The sequence below is a fragment of the Somniosus microcephalus genome, chromosome 20, assembly GCF_052327205.1.
Source record: "Somniosus microcephalus isolate GS21.2 chromosome 20, FLI_Smic_1.0, whole genome shotgun sequence".
Taxonomy (NCBI): domain Eukaryota; kingdom Metazoa; phylum Chordata; class Chondrichthyes; order Squaliformes; family Somniosidae; genus Somniosus; species Somniosus microcephalus.
This window is the reverse complement of record NC_141006.1, coordinates 71,846,854-71,864,904: the sequence shown is the minus strand read 5'-3', so window position 1 is coordinate 71,864,904 and position 18,051 is coordinate 71,846,854. Positions and strand designations below refer to the sequence as shown.

The 18,051-nt window shown below is 47.3% G+C and overlaps 1 protein-coding gene across 1 annotated transcript in view; it reads left to right on the top strand.

The window, feature by feature from the left end:
• The window catches only part of myom3 (myomesin 3), a 125,270-nt gene that overhangs the window by 47,479 nt on the left and 59,740 nt on the right, over positions 1–18,051 (top strand). The window contains exons 15-19 of the mRNA XM_085962979.1: positions 4,008–4,182; positions 7,223–7,344; positions 13,028–13,215; positions 14,197–14,323; positions 16,769–16,947. Coding sequence (XP_085819105.1) covers positions 4,008–4,182; positions 7,223–7,344; positions 13,028–13,215; positions 14,197–14,323; positions 16,769–16,947 — 791 coding nt within the window. The remainder of the gene's footprint in view (positions 1–4,007; positions 4,183–7,222; positions 7,345–13,027; positions 13,216–14,196; positions 14,324–16,768; positions 16,948–18,051) is intronic.

Below are 18,051 nucleotides of genomic sequence, written 5' to 3'. Positions count from 1 at the left end.
GAGGGACAGTACTGAGGGAGTGCTGCACTGTCGGAGGGCAGTACCGAGGGACTGCTGCATTGTCGGAGAGGCCGTCTTTCGGATGAGACGTTAAACTGAGGCCCCCTCTGCTCTCTCAGGTGGGTGTAAAAGATCCCATGGCACTATTTCGAAGAAGAGCAGGGGAGTTATCCCTGGTCTCCCGGCCAATATTTATCCCTCAATCAACGTCATTAAAACAGATTATCTGGTCATTATCACATTACTGTTTGTGGGATCTTGCTGTGCGCAAATTGGCTGCCACGTTTCCCACATTACAACAGTGACTACACTTCAAAAAGTACTTCATTGGCTGTAAAGCGCTTTGGGACGTCCGGTGGTCATGAAAGGCGCTATAGAAATGCAAGTCTGTCTCTTTTTCTTAATCTAAGTGTAAGCTACAGAGTCCCAATTGAGTTGAGATTAATGAGACGGGTTGATTTTGAAGTATCCCAAATGCAATCTGTCATGGTTAAGGTGGTACAAGATGAAAGAAGGCATGCAGAGGACATCAGCAGGTGCCAGAGCCAGATTGCCCGTGGCCATCCTTGTCCCACCAACCATATCTGCTGACTGAGGGGACCTGCCTCTGTAGGCTTCAGGTCAGGAAGGGGTCAGCTGCAGAGAACATACGAACATAAGAAATAAGAGCAGGAGTGGGCCAGACGGCCCCTCGAGCCTGCTCCGCCATTCAATGAGATCATGGCTGATCATCGACCTCAACTCCACTTTCCCGCCCAATCTCCATATCCCTTGATTCCCCTAGAGTCCAAAAATCTATCGATCTCAGCCTTAAAGAGCCGTGCCATCTGTTGCAAAGACAACTTCAGCCAACCATAGGGTGATCGTGGCCATCAGGGTCACCTCCGCACTCAACTTTCTGTCTCCATCCTCCTTGCAGTCTAACAGAGAGATCAGTTGCAGCATCTGTTAATGTGCTGCTCACATGTGTGTCAAACAGGTGACTGATGTAATCTGTCAGCACGGCCAACACTTTCATTTGCTGTCCCACTGAGTCGCAATGGTGGATGACATGGCTGCCCACTGCTGCATTTCCGAAAGCATTGAGCTCATTGAAGGTGGCCATGTGGTCATCCTGGCATTAGGTGCCTGCTCCTGAACTGTCACCACCCTCCTCACCTGTACATTGTAGTTCGCCCGGCGCTACCTCTTCAAAACCCACTAACTGCACCGTCCAGGATGTGTGTATCCGTGCTGGTGCTTGCAAGAGGCAGGCAGGGCACAGTGAGCTGCTCTTTAGTCCTGGATGTTGGCACCATGCTGTTAGCCTGCTCCACCATGGCTACAATGAAAGATAAAGAACAAATGTTAGCATTCCGGCTCCAAGACACCCACACTTCATGCAGCAACCTCTCCACTATGCCAGTCACCAGAAGGGTTCAGGTGCAGTGCTGTTTCATTACTTGTCTATATACTCTGTTCCTTGTCTCCAATTCTTTTGCTTGTCCTTGGTTTTTGCCAGTCACTCCTTTTCCCCCACATAGCCTTTGGAAAGGCTTAAAATGTATTTAATGTATTTGTAGCTTTCGGAAAAGAGGGAAAAAAATTGTCCCTATATGTGAGCAATGTTCCCTGTGAGCGGCGCTTCGTTCTGCGCGGCCTGTTTCTTTTAATGCGCGGTCCCTTTAAATTTTGGCGTATGCGCGGTATTTACACTGGAGAAGTTGGTGAGTGGTCTGCACAGGACCTCTCCCATTACAGTGCGGTCGTGCGGCTTAGAGGTAGCATTGTATGTGAGCACTTACCTTTAAGTGGCCGCATCCTTTTAAATATTGCCTGCTGATGACTTACACAGTTTCCCTCCCCCTTTGATGAAGTCCCAGCATCAGTCCCAAAATTATGAGGGGCATAGATAGGGTAGATAGAAAGGAACTTTTCCCATTAGTAGAGGGGTCAATAACCAGGGGGCATAGTTTCAAGGTAAGGGGCAGGAGGTTTAATGGGGATTTGAGGAAAACCTTTTCACCCAGAGGGTGGTTGGAATCTGGAACTCACTGCCTGAAAGGGTGGTAGAGGCAGGAACCCTCACAACATTCAAGAAGCATTTGGATGAGCACTTGAAACGCCATAGCATACAAGGCTACGGACCAAGTGCTGGAAAATGGGATTAGAATAGACAGGTAGCAAAATACTGCAGATGCTGGAAATCCGAAATAACAACAGAAAATGCTGGAAAAACTCAGCAGGCCAGGCAACATCTGTGGAGAGAAATTAGAGTCGACGTTTCGGGTCTTTTTTTGACAAAGGGTTCGACCCGAAACGTCGACTCTAATTTCTCTCCACGGATGTTGCCTGGCCTGCTGAGTTTTTCCAGCATTTTCTGTTGTTATTTAGAATAGACAGGGCTTGATGGCCGGTGCTCTATAACTCTATGACTCTATGACTATGACTCTAATGTTGAGAGCTTGCTACGCGTGGTTAATTAGGACTGACCTCAGGAAATCCAACAAAGTCAGCCAGTGAGAGATAACCCACAACATTGACCCTATAATTTCAGCAAGCAGCCCAAACACTTTCAAATTTCTTTCAAATCCGCAATCTCATTCCTGCCTTGTGTTGTGGGACACATGGAAGGAAAAGATAGAAAGACAGACTTGTGTTTATACAGCTCCTTTCATGACCACCGGACGTCCCAAAGCGCTTTACAGCCAATGAAGTAATTTTTGAAGTGTAGTCACTGTTGTAATGTAGGAAACGCGGCAGCCGGTTTGCTCACAGCAAGCTCCCACAAACAGCAGTGTGATAATGACCAGATAATCTGTTTTAGTGATGTTGATTGAGGGATAAATATTGGCCAGGACACCGGGGAGAGCTCCCCTGCTCTTCTTCGAAATAGTGCCGTGGGATCTTTTACGTCCACCTGAGAGAGCAGACGGGGCCTCGGTTTAACGTCTCATCCAGAAGACTCTACATTGTCTCTAAATTGTCAGACTGCTCCAGTTCTGATGAGCAGAAATTTTCTCCAATTAAATATTGGGAAGACCAAAGCCATTGTTTTCGGTGCCCGCCACAAACTTCGTTCCCTAGCCACTGACTCCATCCCTCTCCCAAACATCGGTCTGAGGCTGAACCACACTGTTCGCAACTTTGGCATCATATTTGACCCTGAAATGAGATTCCGACCACATATCCGCAGAATAACAAAGACCGCCTATTTCCACCTCCGTAATATCGCTCGTCTCCACCCCGCCTCAGCTCATCCGCTGCTGAAACCCTCATCCATGCCTTTGTTACCTCTAGACTTGACTATTCCAACGCACTCCTGGCTGGCCTCCCACATTCTACCCTACGTAAACTTGAGGTCATCCAAAACTCGGCTACCCGTGTCTTAACTCGCACCAAGTCCCGTTCGCCCATCACCCCTGTGCTCGCTGCCCTACATTGGCTCCCGGTTAAGCAACGCCTCAATTTCAAAATTCTCATCATTGTTTTCAAATCCCTCCCCTGCCTCGCCCCTCCCTATCTCTGTAATCTCCTTCAGCCCCACAACCCCCCCGAGATATCTGCGCTCCTCTAATTCTGCCCTCTTGAGCATCCCTGATTATAATCGCTCAACCATTGGCGGCCGTGCCTTCTGTTGCCTGGACCCTAAGCTCTGGACTTCCCTGCCTAGACTGGTCTGCCTCACTACAGTGCGGCACTCCCTCAGCACTGCACTGGAGTGTCCGCCTGGATTTTTGTGCTCAAGTCTTTGGAGTGGAACTTGAACCCACGACCTTCTGACTCAGAGGCGAGAGTGCTACCCATGGAACCCACCCTCCATGCCAAAGAAATAGGACTGGAGTATGGCAATCTTAAAACCTACTATGATAGTAAATCCCAGTATTGCCAGTGCACACAGATTCACTTTTTGTTCGAGTTTAGACAGATCTGCCTCCCTTCCAGAGGTCTGCACCAGATCCAGCGAGTAACCATTTGCAATCCCATGTTGGATAATTACTAATTGAACCATTGTCTCTCTTGCTCAGCTGCTCCTTCTCCGCCACACGACATTGTGCCCGTCAGAAACACCAGGAGGTCTGTGATGGTCCTGTGGAAAGAGCCTGAAGATGAAAACAACCTCATAGGCTTCTATGTTTATGTTTGTGAGGATGGGACAAACAACTGGGAAATCTGTAACAATAAGCCTGTGAATTCAAAGAGGTTAGAAGAATTTCATCTTACTGTAATAAAACCATACCAGTGTGAGGAGTGAAAGGTATAAGAGAGTCGATTGTACCTGAAAAATGACTGTTTAAAAAAGACTTTTTATTATCAGTACCATTTCTAAAAAATATATATGATATATATATATATAATATCTTGTTTTTTCTCACATCTCTACATATTTTGTGGTTATTTTTCCTCAACTGGTGAGTAAAGAGTCATAGGGCTAAAAATTGAGTGCTTTTAGCGCCGGAAATTGAGTGGTTGCACCCCTAGAGGGATGCGGGGCGCTACTGGAAGCACCCTGCATCCCTCTTGGGGCACTGTGAGTCAATATTGTGGCGCTAGGGCGCTGTGGCACGCCGCACCGTGGTATTGCAGGCCTTCCTCCCCTTCTTAAAGGGGAAGGGCCTTGCGCAGCGCGACCCCAGCCCAGCTGGGCCCCCAGGGATTGGGAATGCTGGCAAAAGAGCCCGGCACTCAAGAGATGTGCCGGGTCCTTGGAGTGCAGCCGGCACTCTGCAGGGGAAGGGGGGGTGCGGTTCAGGAGGCCGGGGACAGGAGCGCAGGCAGTTGCTGGCAGACTGCCAGCAACAAAAATGGCCGCCCCGCACCTCGCCTTTTTAAATTGCGCCGCCCCAGCCGCAGGTAGGCCCCCCTGACCGCGTCAGACATAGCGTCCAGCGGTAAGTCAGGGGGCGCTCCCGAAGATCGCGGCCGGGGTGCTGCGCATGGCGATGATGGCAGCGGCGGGGCGCTACCAGTTGGCACCGCCGCTAACCTCCCGCTGAATTTCATGGGAGGCGTGGGCAGCGCCGTGCCCGGGCGTTAGTTGCTTTGCGCCCCGTTAGGGCGCTAATGGGAGGCACAAAGCAACCCAATTTTTCCCCCATAGAGTCATAACGGCACAGAAGGAAGCCATTCAGCCCATCGAGTCCGTGCCGGCTCTCTGTGGAGCAATCCAGTCCGTCCCATTCCCCCGCTCTATCCCCGTAGCCCTGCAAGTTTATTTCCCTCAAGTGCCTATCCAGTCTCCCCTTGAAAACATTGAGTGTCTCCGCTTCCACCATTTCCGTTGGCAGCGAGTTCCAGGTCCTCACCACCCGCTGCGTAAAAAGTTTTTCCTCACATGCCCCTGTATGGGGGGAAAAACATTTACATCGCGCCTTTCATGACCTCCGGACGTCCCAAAGTGCTTCACAGCCAACAAGATACTTTTGAAGTGTACAATCATTAGCCAAAGGTGCTTCAGGGATTTGTGCTGTTTCACGTTGTATCTTAATTCACTTGTACCATTGAGTTGAAACCCTTCAGCCAGGAACCCAGTGATCTCACAATGTTCGGTGCACAAAAGTTTGTTTTTTTTAATTAAAAGAAACAGGCAGAGATCTAGAGGGGAGACGAGGAGACTTCTTTTCACTCAGAGAATTGTCGGGATCTGGAACGCTCGACCTTTACAGGTGGTGGAAGCTGATTCCATTAATAATTTTAAGAGGGAGTCGGACGGGTTCTCGAGGATGAGGAACTTACAGGGTTAGGGACAAAAAGCGGGGGTGTGGGACGAAGCCCGACCGCTCTTTCAAAGAGTCAGCACAGGCACGACGGGCCGAATGGCCTCCTCTGCACTGTAACTTTCTATGATTCTATGAAATCAAGCTTTTCTATTGGCCCAGTGAATAAAGGCACATCCCTGTGCAGCGCTTCTTCGTAGAGAACCGACAGCACCTGGTTCTGCTACTGGTCTGTGCTCAGTTAACTAATCTCATCTGGAGCTGTAGTTGGAGCTCCACAATTGGCCTTGGAACTTCTGGGTTCGGAGGAGGACCAGTCAGGTCCCTGCTGCTGATCAGCACTCAAAGGAGGCGATTTTGCCAGCCCTGGGGAGGCAGGTATGGAGGCGGGACTGCCGGAAAAATGGCAGAATCTGGGGGCGGGTGCCCAACCCGCCTCCATGCCATCTTGCCAGGAGGCGGGTAGCCGTCCCGTGCCGGACCCTGTCTCCTTTGGAGGTGGGAAGGGATTAAAGCCTATTAGCTGTCTGTTAACAGGCAGAAAATAGGATTATCCCCTTTTTGCCCGCACAAGTGCAGGCTTCCCGAAGGCTACGAAACCCGCCAGCTCAGCGAGGCGAGTACTGGGTCTGCGGGGGTCGGAGGGGTCCAAAAGTGTGGTGTGAAGGTGAGTGACGGGTGCAAGAGTGGAGTGGTGAGTATCTGAGGTAAGTGCAAAGTGTTAGAAAAAGTGTACTTAACTTTGTTTCTTCCTGCAGGCTTCAGTCGGTGGGTATGCGGAGAGTCTCGGACCTCCGTGTTGCAGATGAGAGATGGCCGTTGCATTCTCAGATGCAACAACCATCTCATTTCTGTAAAAGAAAGAAGTTTGATGAGGTCTTTAATTCAAGACCTCATCAAATACAGAGAATGTCAGTGTTTGACAGCTTCACAGAGCTATCAAACAATGACAATTCATCTGTCAAAAATTTTTGACAGATGAAACGTCATACGTTGACGTTCTCTGCAACCGGCTTTCCCTTAATTGGCCTGCTGAGCCCGCTGGGCGGGTTTAACAAGGTCAATCAAGGGAAAATAGCGTGGGTTGGCCAGAAGTTGATGGAGGCGGGACTAAAACCCGACAAGTGGGAGTCCCGCCTCCAAAAGCTCCCCTTTGAGAAAATGAGCCCTAAAGACTCCTGCTGTGAAGTTTGTGTGTGTGTGTTTGTCGGGTGAGCACAGGTCAGCCTCGGCTGTGGTGTTGTCCACGATCAAATAGAATTCTGACAATCGCTGTCTCGGCTCATACACGAAGAATGGAACCTTGGCTGAGGTACTAAAGTGCCGCTGAAATAGGAGGAGAAATGGGAGGGTGGAAGAGTTAAAGAAATAGATGAAAAGATTGCTCCGGTTGATTCTATTGCTGTTTAATGGTTGGCTTTATAAGTAGAGCCATGAGAGGGACACTCTTTTTAAAAGCTGCATGACATAGATACAAAATGAAACCAGCAAGAATCATTACAAGTGTGCCTGTTTCTATCTGCTAGTTTTGCAGTCCATGGCCTCACGCCTGGAAAGAAGTATGTATTTCGTGTGAAATCTGTCAATCCAGCAGGGCTCAGTGACTATTCCATTGAATCTACGACCATCGTGGTGAACAATCCCATCTGTGAGTATGCAATACACGCTTTTGAAAATAATGGTTTTCCAGAGAATAAAGTGTTAGTCAATTTTGGTGATTATTGCATTCAGTTTGAATTTCCAAATATGGAACAACATGTTACACCTACCAAGATCCAAAAATTATGCGCAGTAGGATTCTATAAATAATTTTTTTTCAGTTCCCGAGGAGAAAATGCACTAGAAGCCATCAGTGTTTTTAAAAGCTTCAACTTCAGGGTTTAGCTGTCAAACTAATCCGTTTTGTAGGAGACATGACGTATGTTGAAAATGTAGACTAGTGTGTGGAAATGCATTTGATGGTTTTTAAAAGCTGCAGGTTGAGAACAGATAGTGGATGGAGAAGGACGAAAGATTGCCACCTGCTGGTTTCAAGAAAACACACAATGTACAACAGTAATGTTCTGGACTATTTCCAGTAGGTTTATCTAGTGCTCCCATCTAATTTGCTTATTTTCCCTCCTTGTGCTGAATCTACGATGTCTGTCCTTTCAATTTCAATTTTATTGGTCACATAACCAAATACAACAAGTGAAATCCAGTCAGTGAAATACTTTTTTCTTAACGAGCTGAGCGCACCAAGCAGCAAAGGACACTTAGCTGCCTGGTCCGCACGGAACCCGCAAGGACGGCAGCCATCTTCATCGGCGCCATCCATTGGCTACCAGAGAGCAGTGGATGATTTGACTAATTGATAAGCAAGAAAACATTTCCCTCTTTTACCCTTCACCAAGGTTAATGGATACCTAAGGCTAACACCGTACTATGGGGTACGGTAACATAGTGGTTATGTTACTAGTAATCCAGAGGCTCTGGGCTAATTATCTGAGGGACATGAGTTCCAATTCCACCACGGCAGCTGGGGAATTTAAATTCAGTTAATTAAATAAATCTGGAATAAAAAGCTAGTATCAGTAATGAAACTACCAGATTTGTCATTAAAAACCCGTCTGGTTCACTAACGTCCTTTAGAGAAAGAAATCTGCTGTCCTTACCTGGTCTGGCCTATATGAGACCCACAGTGGTTGACTCTTAACTGCCCACTGAAAGGGCCTAACTAGCCACTCAGTTATATTCAAGAAGGATCTTGTACATCTACCTGAGAGAGCTTGGTTTAACGTCTCATCCAAAAGACAGCACCTCCGACAGTGCAGCACTCCACTGGAGTGTCAGATTGTTGTGCACAAGTCTCTGGAGTGGGACTTGAACCCAGAATTTCTGACTCAGAAGCAAGGGTGCAACACACTTTTTTTTAATGTATTATTTATTGAACATTAAAATCATTTACAACATCGTGATCATTCCATTGTATCATACAAATCCATTCCGCCGCTCTGCACAGCCATTCCTCCACCACATATTAACATCAAAACCTGAAGTTTAATTTGTCTCCCATAACATGTACTAATTTATTGTACTTTAAAAAATGATCAGTAATCATGGCTCCGAATAAGGGAAGTGTGCCTGATAATCCCCCATCATTTACTCTCCGGCCCTTCCCTCCTCTCATGCTCCTTCCCACCTTTTCGGGCAGCTGTTGCTTTCTCCTGCAGCCTCCGGCTCTTTTTCACCTCCTGTTTGAACCCTCCCGGCAGTTTCAGCCTCTTCCTTACATTAGGTTTGGGCCGAGGAGCTGCCCCTTCTCCCTCCTTCTGCCCCTCACTAACCTTTCCCTTTCCACACGATGCCACCCCACCCCCCACTTCCATGTCTCTGTCCCCCTCTGACTCCTCACTCTCGGGCTCTTCTGTAACCTCCCGTCCCTGCTCCCCGTCAGATACATAATCTCCCTTAGAGAGTCTTCCTGCTGTCACAGTTTCTCCAACAGTGCCACTCCCTTCAGCCTCATCTCCACCGCTGACCCTAGCTCCCCGTTTCTTCTCTCTCTGGGACAATGGCGCATTTGCACCTATTTTGCTCCCTTCTGGCGTCTTTGTCACCCCGCTCCCATCCTGCTGCCCCTTTAAGGCTCCTGCCTTTTGCACCCTCTCCTTGTCTTTCCACCTCCTGCTCCCCGAGATGTCTGACTCCCCGTCTTTCTTTGGAACACTTGCACATACCCCGTACCCCGCTCCCGCCTCCTCTCCCCCCGCGGACCCCAGATTCTTTAGGGAGAGCTGAGCCGTATTATGGCTCGACTCTGCCCTCGGTCCGTGCTGCCCACTGCTGTCTTTGTCTTTTTCCACCGTGTTGGTGTGTTTTCCACCATCTCCATCCTGTTCTCTGTTCTGCAATTTTCTGCCTCTTCCTGCGCTTTTTTCTCCTTCCATTCACCAGCTGTGCCCTCCGCCTGCTCCGCTCCTCCAGCCGCTCCACACACACCTCCTGCTCCTTCTCCTTATCCCATCTCCTCATCAATCAAGGGGCTTCCTTCTGCCTCACACTCACAGCGGGTGGGGCCTTTGCGACACACTCCACAGCTCTCCGCCTTGCAGCTCCGAACGATGTGTCCAGACTTGCCGCAGTTATAACAGTACAAGTCTGGACAGCTTCTTACAAGATGGTCGTGTCCAAGACAATAATAACAAACCTTCACCTGGTTATCATGCAGTACTCGAAAGTACTGCTCTCCTTCCATTGTCTCGAATTTCATGCTATATGGCAATGACTTCAGCCCCTCTGGGAAATGCACCTTTACATAATGGGTTCCATCTGCTACCCGCGTTCCTAGATAGTATCTCCTCTTTATTGCCGAGCAAATTTTAATGTCCCATGACTCCAACATTTTTATTAGCACCTCGTCCTCAATATAAACCGGCAGGATAAGAATGAGACCACCACCTCTTCCGAATATAGCAGAGTTATTTCCAAGAACTTATCTCCAACCTTCAAACTCAGTAAAAGCCTTTCCACCTCCTCTCGGCCACTGACCGTCACCTCGAACCCAACATTTGGCTTTGGTCGGCAGGCAAAGCAGCTTCCCTCACTGCAGTACTCGTACCGCCTGGATAATAACCCAAGCTCGTATCTCCTTATCCTCGCACTGAACCACCACCGTGTTTTCTTTTCTAAACCTCCTGGGGTCCCGGCCCAAATCTTTGGGCCTTTTTTTCTCCCTTCCCCCAACATTTTCTCCCCTGATTAAATTCACCCTGGGTATATTGTCCTCTGAGAGGCCCGGCACTCCGGGCATCTCAGCAGCCATCTGCCATCTGGCTGCTGTTTAAGGACCAAAAAGGCCCTAAAACCTGGAAAAAAAACTTTTTACAAACTCACTCCAACTCCCTGCAGCAATCAGGCACCCAGCAGCACCTGCTCACTCCTAACCCCGCCTACCTAGAGAGCGCTAGTCACTGAGCCACAGTTAACACTAATTATTAATATCATAATTACACACAACATTAACATTCATTAGTGCACAGTTAAATAAATCCATTCTGGTTTTATTTCTTCTACTTTATTAAAGCAGTAAGTCACTCTAGGGCTACCAAATAATGCAGTAAAGATGTGCGACAGGTTCGATGGACCAGAGGGTGACCTGTCCGTCGTTGTTCATTTGTTCATATGTTCGTAAAACTATACAGAAATGTAGAGTCATCAGTGTGATTCTGACGCAGAAAGTCTCTGGAGCAAGAAGACATTGAAGGGTAAGGTGAGAAGGTAAATAGGCGGATTTGGTCTATGAAAAGGGGATAGACTGCTGGGCCTAATGTCACTTCAATGTTGGGGTCATTACTCATCAATATTCTCATAAATGAGCTGGAAGGTGTCAGTAGCTTCATCTGAAATTCGTGGCTGACACAACACCAAAACAACAGAGCTGGTTAATACAAAGGAAGATAGGGACAAAGTACAGGGGACTTAGACTGCTTGGGAACATAAGAACATAAGAATTAGGAGCAGGAGTCGGCCATACACCCCCTCGAGCCTGCTGCGCCTTTCAATAAGATCATGGCTGATCTTCAACCTCAACTCCACTTTCCCGCCTGATCCCCATATCCCTTGATTCCCCTAGAGTCCAAAAATCTATCGATCTCAGTCTAGAGAATACCAAAGATTCACAAACCCCTGAGTGAAGAAATTTCTCCTCACCTTAGTCTTAACTGGCCGACCCCTTATCCTGAGACTATGGCCCCCTAGTTCTAAATTCTCCAACCAGTGGAAACAATCTCTCAGCATCTATGGGAAGGCGGGTTGATAATTGGTAGATGCAGTTTAATGTAAATAGATGTAAAGTAATGCACTTAGGGATATAAGCAGAGGACTAATAGGATTAATGTGAAAATACCAACAAAAACAAATCAGGAACAGGATCTGTGAGTTATCACGGATAAATCCCTTATGACATTGAGCCAATGTCTGGCTGCCATCAAGAAAGCAATTGGGTTGTAGAACAATCATGTGCAGACCAAAGAAGATTATCATGCCACTGTATAGAGCGTTGTTGAGGCTGCACCTGAAATATTCTGCGCACTTCTGAAACTCGCACCACAGGAAGGATGTAGCTGAATTGGAAAAGGTACAGAGAAGAGCTACTGGAATAAGTAGGTGACTAGAGAGTCTGACTGTAGACGGACTGTTGTTGTGATTCCTCATTGGAAAGAAGAAGGCTGAGGGGGAATATTATGGCTTAATAGGGCTCAGAGATGTAGAAGCGAAGTTAGCAATATATGATTTGGTACAGGATAGCAGAACAAGGGACCATGAATACAAGCTTAAAAGGACAGATTCAGGTGAGACATAAGAAAACAATGGCCCAGAAATTCGGGTCTCCACGGGTGAGTACGCACGGGGTACTCACCCGTAAGCCCAATGGAAGTGCCGGTTTCCTGCATGCACTGCGCATGCGCGGGAAACAGGCACTTCCGTTCCCCCGAAAGAAGGGGTTCAGAGGTCGAACGCATGCGCAGGAGAGGCAGCGCGTGCGCATCGAACTTACATTTTTTTTGCAGGTTTTCCCGGGAGGGTAAGTCTCCAGAAGTTAGACATATAAAAAGCAGTCGCAAGGCTTGCTTTTTATAAGGTAAGTGGTGAATTAATTAAAATTAAAACATTTTTTCCACAGGTTTATTATTTTTAAATACTTTAAAGAAAGGTAAGTTTATTTTTAGCCCCGTTAGAAAATTAAAAAAATGTTTTCAAAAATTTAAATTATTGTTTAAAATAGTTATTTCATGTAATTTATAGTTTATTTTAAAAATTTGATTTTTAAAATATTTATTTGAAGATTTAGTGGTGATGTTTTGGGGCTCATAGTATTTATAAGTTTGACAGCCCTTCCTGTCAAACTTATGAATGAAGCATTCCCTGCTCCGATTAGCTCTCCATAGCCCACGTGATCCCAGGGGACGCATCGAATTAACTGCGCCCCTGGGATACGCAAGCACTGCGCGCCAGCAGTTGGAGGAGGCCCAGGATCGGAATCCCACGGGGGCCCACAGCTCAATAGCCGGCGCGCAAGGTAAGTGCAGGTCGGGGGCTTACACCCACGGGAAGCCCCCGACCCGAATTTCTGGGCCACTACTTAACTGAGAGGGTGGGTAGATTTTGGGAGAGCTTACCAATGGAGGTTTTAGGGACAAGTAGCTTAGATTATTGCAAGATCAAATTGGAGCAGTATCTTGAAGAGAAATATATCTTCAGTTAGAAGTGCTAGGACGGCAGGGAGTCAGATAGGATGGACCTAGTGTCTTTTTTATGCTTCTACCTTATGGCTGTATTTTCTTGTAAAGTTCTTCCATCAGCACCTCATGGCCTGACACAACTGAACTCTGGGAAGAGTGAAATGGTCATTGGCTGGAAGGAACCCAAATTCCCTGTTGGAGCAGATATTCTGGGCTATTTCCTGAATTACCGTGATGCAGCAGATGCTGAGTGGCGTGAAGTCAATATTAAGCCGATAAAAGCAAGGATTTACAAGGTAAATTGGACATTATAAGACTGAGGGCTTAGACGCAATTTATTTTGGTGTCTTTTGTGATTAGTCTTGCCATAATGAAATTAGTACACACTGCGTCATCTTGGCATTTCCGTCAGATTTCTAAGCTTTTCTCTAGATGGCGACATTAATAAAACAGAAGAATGTAGAGGAAAGCAGTGCGATAATAATGAAAATAAAACTAATTATGCATTGACAACCCCATGAAAAATCTACCAACTAATGATGCACCTTAAACACTCAAATCTGTGTGATTTGTTCCTCGTTAATGAATGGGAATCCTTACTTAAGCTTCATACAACCTTCCTGTTGTATGTGATGCACCAATGGCCCATCCATCCCATGGAACGGCCAAATGTGGGTTTGCACACAAGATAATCCCCATACGGTCAGTTTTGAAACTCGGCTGATATGTCAGAAGCAGAGCAAAGTTTAGGTCAGATGGTTTCCAAACCAGGAGGAGAGAAAGTGGACATGAGCGGCTACTAAAGAGATGGGAGTGGGAAATACTGTAAGAATCCTTCATCATGTGGTGCCTTTATACCAGAGGGATGAAAATTACACAGTGAAGTGATGTAGAAACCTGCATCGTCGCTGGGTCAAAATCCTGGAACTCCCTCCCTAACAGCACTGTGGGAGTACCTTCACCACACGGACTGCAGCGGTTCAAGAAGGTGGCTCACCACCACCTTCTCGAGGGCAACTAGCAATGGGCAATAAATGCTGGCCTTGCCAGCGACACCCACATCCCATAAACACATTTTTTTTAAAGAATTAAATAAGGAAATGGGTCCTTCAAAACTTTTACTTCTTCACGTGCTTGATTAAATACTGAAGAGTGGTAACAGCAATTTGAAAGTACAAAGAAAGACTTTAATTCCAGAGCATTCTATTTAATTTCCACACCCCCCCCCCAAAAAAAAGCTGCAAAATTTTTACATTTGATATTTCTTTCCTCTGAAGATCCAAAACTTAACAGAAGGCCGTTTTTATGAATTTTGTGCCTCTGCGATGAACTGGGCAGGAGTCGGGCAGCCATCTGAAGCCAGTGACCAGTTTAAATGTGAGGAATGGACAATGCCACAGCCTGGTGAGTTTGCTACCCTCAGGTGAACACGGTGGTAACACACTAATTATCATACTTCATAGAGGAGACCGGAGTTCCGGCTCTGAATACTGCCTTGACATCCAGAGGGAGACTTGCATCTGGTGGGTTTGGGTGTGGGTGTCCCCGCTCCCCATTATATGGGTTGTGGTAGAGCATAAACCCCTCCCACTGAAGAGCACTAACCACCCTATCGGCCCCTTGCCTCAGCTCATCCCCTGCTGAAACCCTCATCCCTGCCTTTGTTACCTCTAGACTTGACTATTCCAACGCACTCTTGGCCAACCACCCACATTCCACCCTCTGTAAACTTGAGGTCATCCAAAACACAGTTGCTCGTGTCCTAACTCGCACGAAGTCCCGTTCACCCATCACCCCTTAGCTCGCTAACCTACACTGGCTCCAGGTTAAGCAACGCCTCGATTTTAAAATTCTCATCCTTGTTTTCAAATCCCTCAATGGTCTCGCCGCTCCCTATCTCTGTAATCTCCTCCAGCCCCACAAGGTTCCGCGATATCTGCGCTCCTCCAATTCTGGCCTCTTGAGCATCTCCTATTTTAATTGCTCCACCATTGGTGGCCGTGCCTTCCATAGAAACATAGAAGATAGGAGCAGGAGTAGGCCATTCGGCCCCTCGAGCCTGCTCCGCCATTCAATGAGATCATGGCTGATCATCCAATTTCAGTACCCGGTCCCTGCTTTCTCCCCATACCCCTTGATCCCTTTAGCCTTAAGAAATATATCCAACTCCTTCTTGAATATATTTAATGTATTGGCCTCTACTGCCTTCTGTGGTAGAGAATTCCACAGGTTCACCACTCTCTGGGTGAAGAAATTCCTCCTCATTTCTCTCCTAAATGGCCTACCCCTTATCCTTAGACTGTGACCCCTGGTTCTGGACTCCCCGACCATCGGGAACATCCTTCCTGCATCTAGTCTGTACAGTCCTGTCAGAATTTTATAAGTTTCAATGAGATCCCTTCTCATTCTTCTAAACTCCAGCGCGTACAAGCCCAATCGACCCAATCTCTCCTCATACGTCATTCCTGCCATTCCAGGTATCAGCCTGGTGAATCTTCGCTGAACTCCTTCCATGGCACACAATACTCAAGATGTGGTCTCACCAAGGCCCTGTATAACTGCAGCAAGACATCCTTGTTCCTGTACTCAAACCCTCTCGCTACGAAGGCCAACATGCCATTTGCCTTCTTAACCACCTGCATGCTTACCTTCAGCGACTGGTGCACAAGGACACTCAGGTCTCGTTGCACTTCCCCTTCTCCCAATCTATTGCCATTCAGATAATAATCTGCCTTCCTGTTTTTGCCACCAAAGTGGTTAACCTCACATTTATCCACGTTATATTGCATCTGCCATGCTTTTGCCCAATCACCCAACCTGTCCAAATCATCCTGGAGTTTCTCGGCATCCACCTCACAGCACACACGCCCACCCAGCTTTGTGTCATCTGCAAATTTGGAGATATTACATCTAGTTCCCTTGTCTAGATCATTAATATATATTGTGAATAGCTGGGGTCCAAGGACCGATCCCTGCGGTACCCCACTAGTCACTGCCTGCCACTCGGAAAAAGACCCGTTTATTCCAACTCTTTGCTTTCTGTCTGCCAACCAGTTCTCTATCCAAGTCAATACCTTGCCCCCAATCCCATGTGCCTTAACTTTACACGCTAATCTCTTATGCGGGACCTTATCGAAAGCCTTCTGAAAGTCCAAATACACCACATCCACTGGTTCTCCCTTATCTATTTTACCAGTTACATCCTCAAAAAATTCCAGTAGATTAGTCAAGCATGATTTACCTTTTGTAAATCCATGTTGACTTTGTCCGATCCTGTCACTGTTTTCCAAGTCCCAGGAAGGAATTTTTAAAAAAGCTCATATGAACAAAATGAGTGATGTCGTTTGCCACGAATTGTTAACAACTGGGACTAGCCTCTTGCTATGGCATGTTTTTTTTAAGTTTATTCATTTATGGGATGTGGTCATTACTGGCAAGGCCAGCATTTATTGCCCATCCCTAATTGCCCTCGAGAAGGTGGTGGTGAGCCGCCGCCTTGAACCGCTGCAGTCCGTGTGGTGAAGGTGCTCCCACAGTGCTGTTAGGGAGGGAGTTCCAGGATTTTGACCCAGCGACGATGAAGGAACGGCCGATATATTTCCAAGTCAGGGTGGTGTGTGACTTGGAGGGGAACTTGGAGGTGGTGGTGTTCCCATGCGCCTGCTGCCCTTGTCCTTCTAGGTGGAAGAGGTCGCGGATTTGGGAGGTGCTGCCGAAGGAGCCTTGGCGAGTTGCTGCAGTGCATCTTGTAGATGTCATATAGCTTTCCCATTTCTGTCCTCCTCCTTTATTTTGAATTGTTAATTTGTACTGTAAAGTTCAAAGTAAGTTTTCAATTTGTTCCCACAGGACCACCTTTCGATGTGACATTCACTGAGGTGCGCTGCACCTCCCTGCTACTCATGTGGCAGCCTCCGCTGTACATGGGGAAGGACCCTGTCACCAGCTACTTCGTTGAGATGTGTGAAAACGAGTCAGAAGAGTGGATAGCCTTAAATGAAGAGCCGATACTTAAAACACACATGAGGGTTTGTGAATGATTTTCTGATTCAGTCAAATATGGAAAGCAGTGATGTTTCAGGTCTGAAAACAACCTCAGCTCAGCAGCGTGAATGTGAGGGGGCCGGTGGTTTAGCTGGCGCGCTGCTTGAGAGACGCACTGGCATTAGCAGCAGTTCAAACAAACTATTTGGTGGAATGTTAGGATACAGGTTCACAGGCCCCTGGTGGAGAGTTCCTAATCTCAACCATGCCAGTGTGGAGAGAGAGGAAGCTAAGGTCAGGTGATTTTCCATGGGGAAAGAGAGAAAGCCAGATAGAAAGAAGAAAGACTTGCCTTTATATAGCGCCTTTCACGACCACTGGACATTCCAAAGCACTTTACAGCCAATTAAGTACTTTTTGAAGTGTAGTCATTGTTGTAATGTAGGAAATGCGGCAGCCAATGTGCGCACAGCAAGCTCCCACAAATAACAATGTGATAATGACCAGATAATCTGTTCTAGTGATGTTGAGGAATAAATATTGGCCCCAGGACACCGGGGGGAACTCCCCTGCTCTTCATTGAAATAGTGCCATGGGATCTTTTACGTCCACTTGAGAGAACAGACGGGACCTCAGTTTAACGTCTCATCTGAAAGACGGCACCTCCGACAGTGCGGCACTGGATTGGAGTGTCAGCCTAGATTTTTGTGCTCAAGTCTCTGGAGTGGGACTGGAACCCATAACCTTCGGAACCCTAACCCTAAACCTAACCCTCGGGCTACCCTCATGCACACTGTCAGCAAATGGTTAAAGAATTTGGCAGAGGTCTGACAGCGGGGACTGTAGTGGAGGGATTTTTCCTGTCAATGAGTTTCGTTAAAAGTAAGGCAGCGTGAATACAAATAAGGGCTTTTTGAAAAGTAGTGATGGGCGGAATAGACTGTTCTCCTAGTCAGGAATGGGTTGTGGTGCACGCCTATGTCAACTGGGCAGCACTTTCGTCTCTGAGTCAGATGGTTGTGGGTTCATGTTCCACTCCAGAGACTTGAGCACAAAAGTCTAGGCTGACACTCCCAGTGCAGTGCTGAGGGAGCGCCGCACTGTCGGAGGTGCCGCCTTTCGAATGAGACGTTAAACCGAGGCCCCGT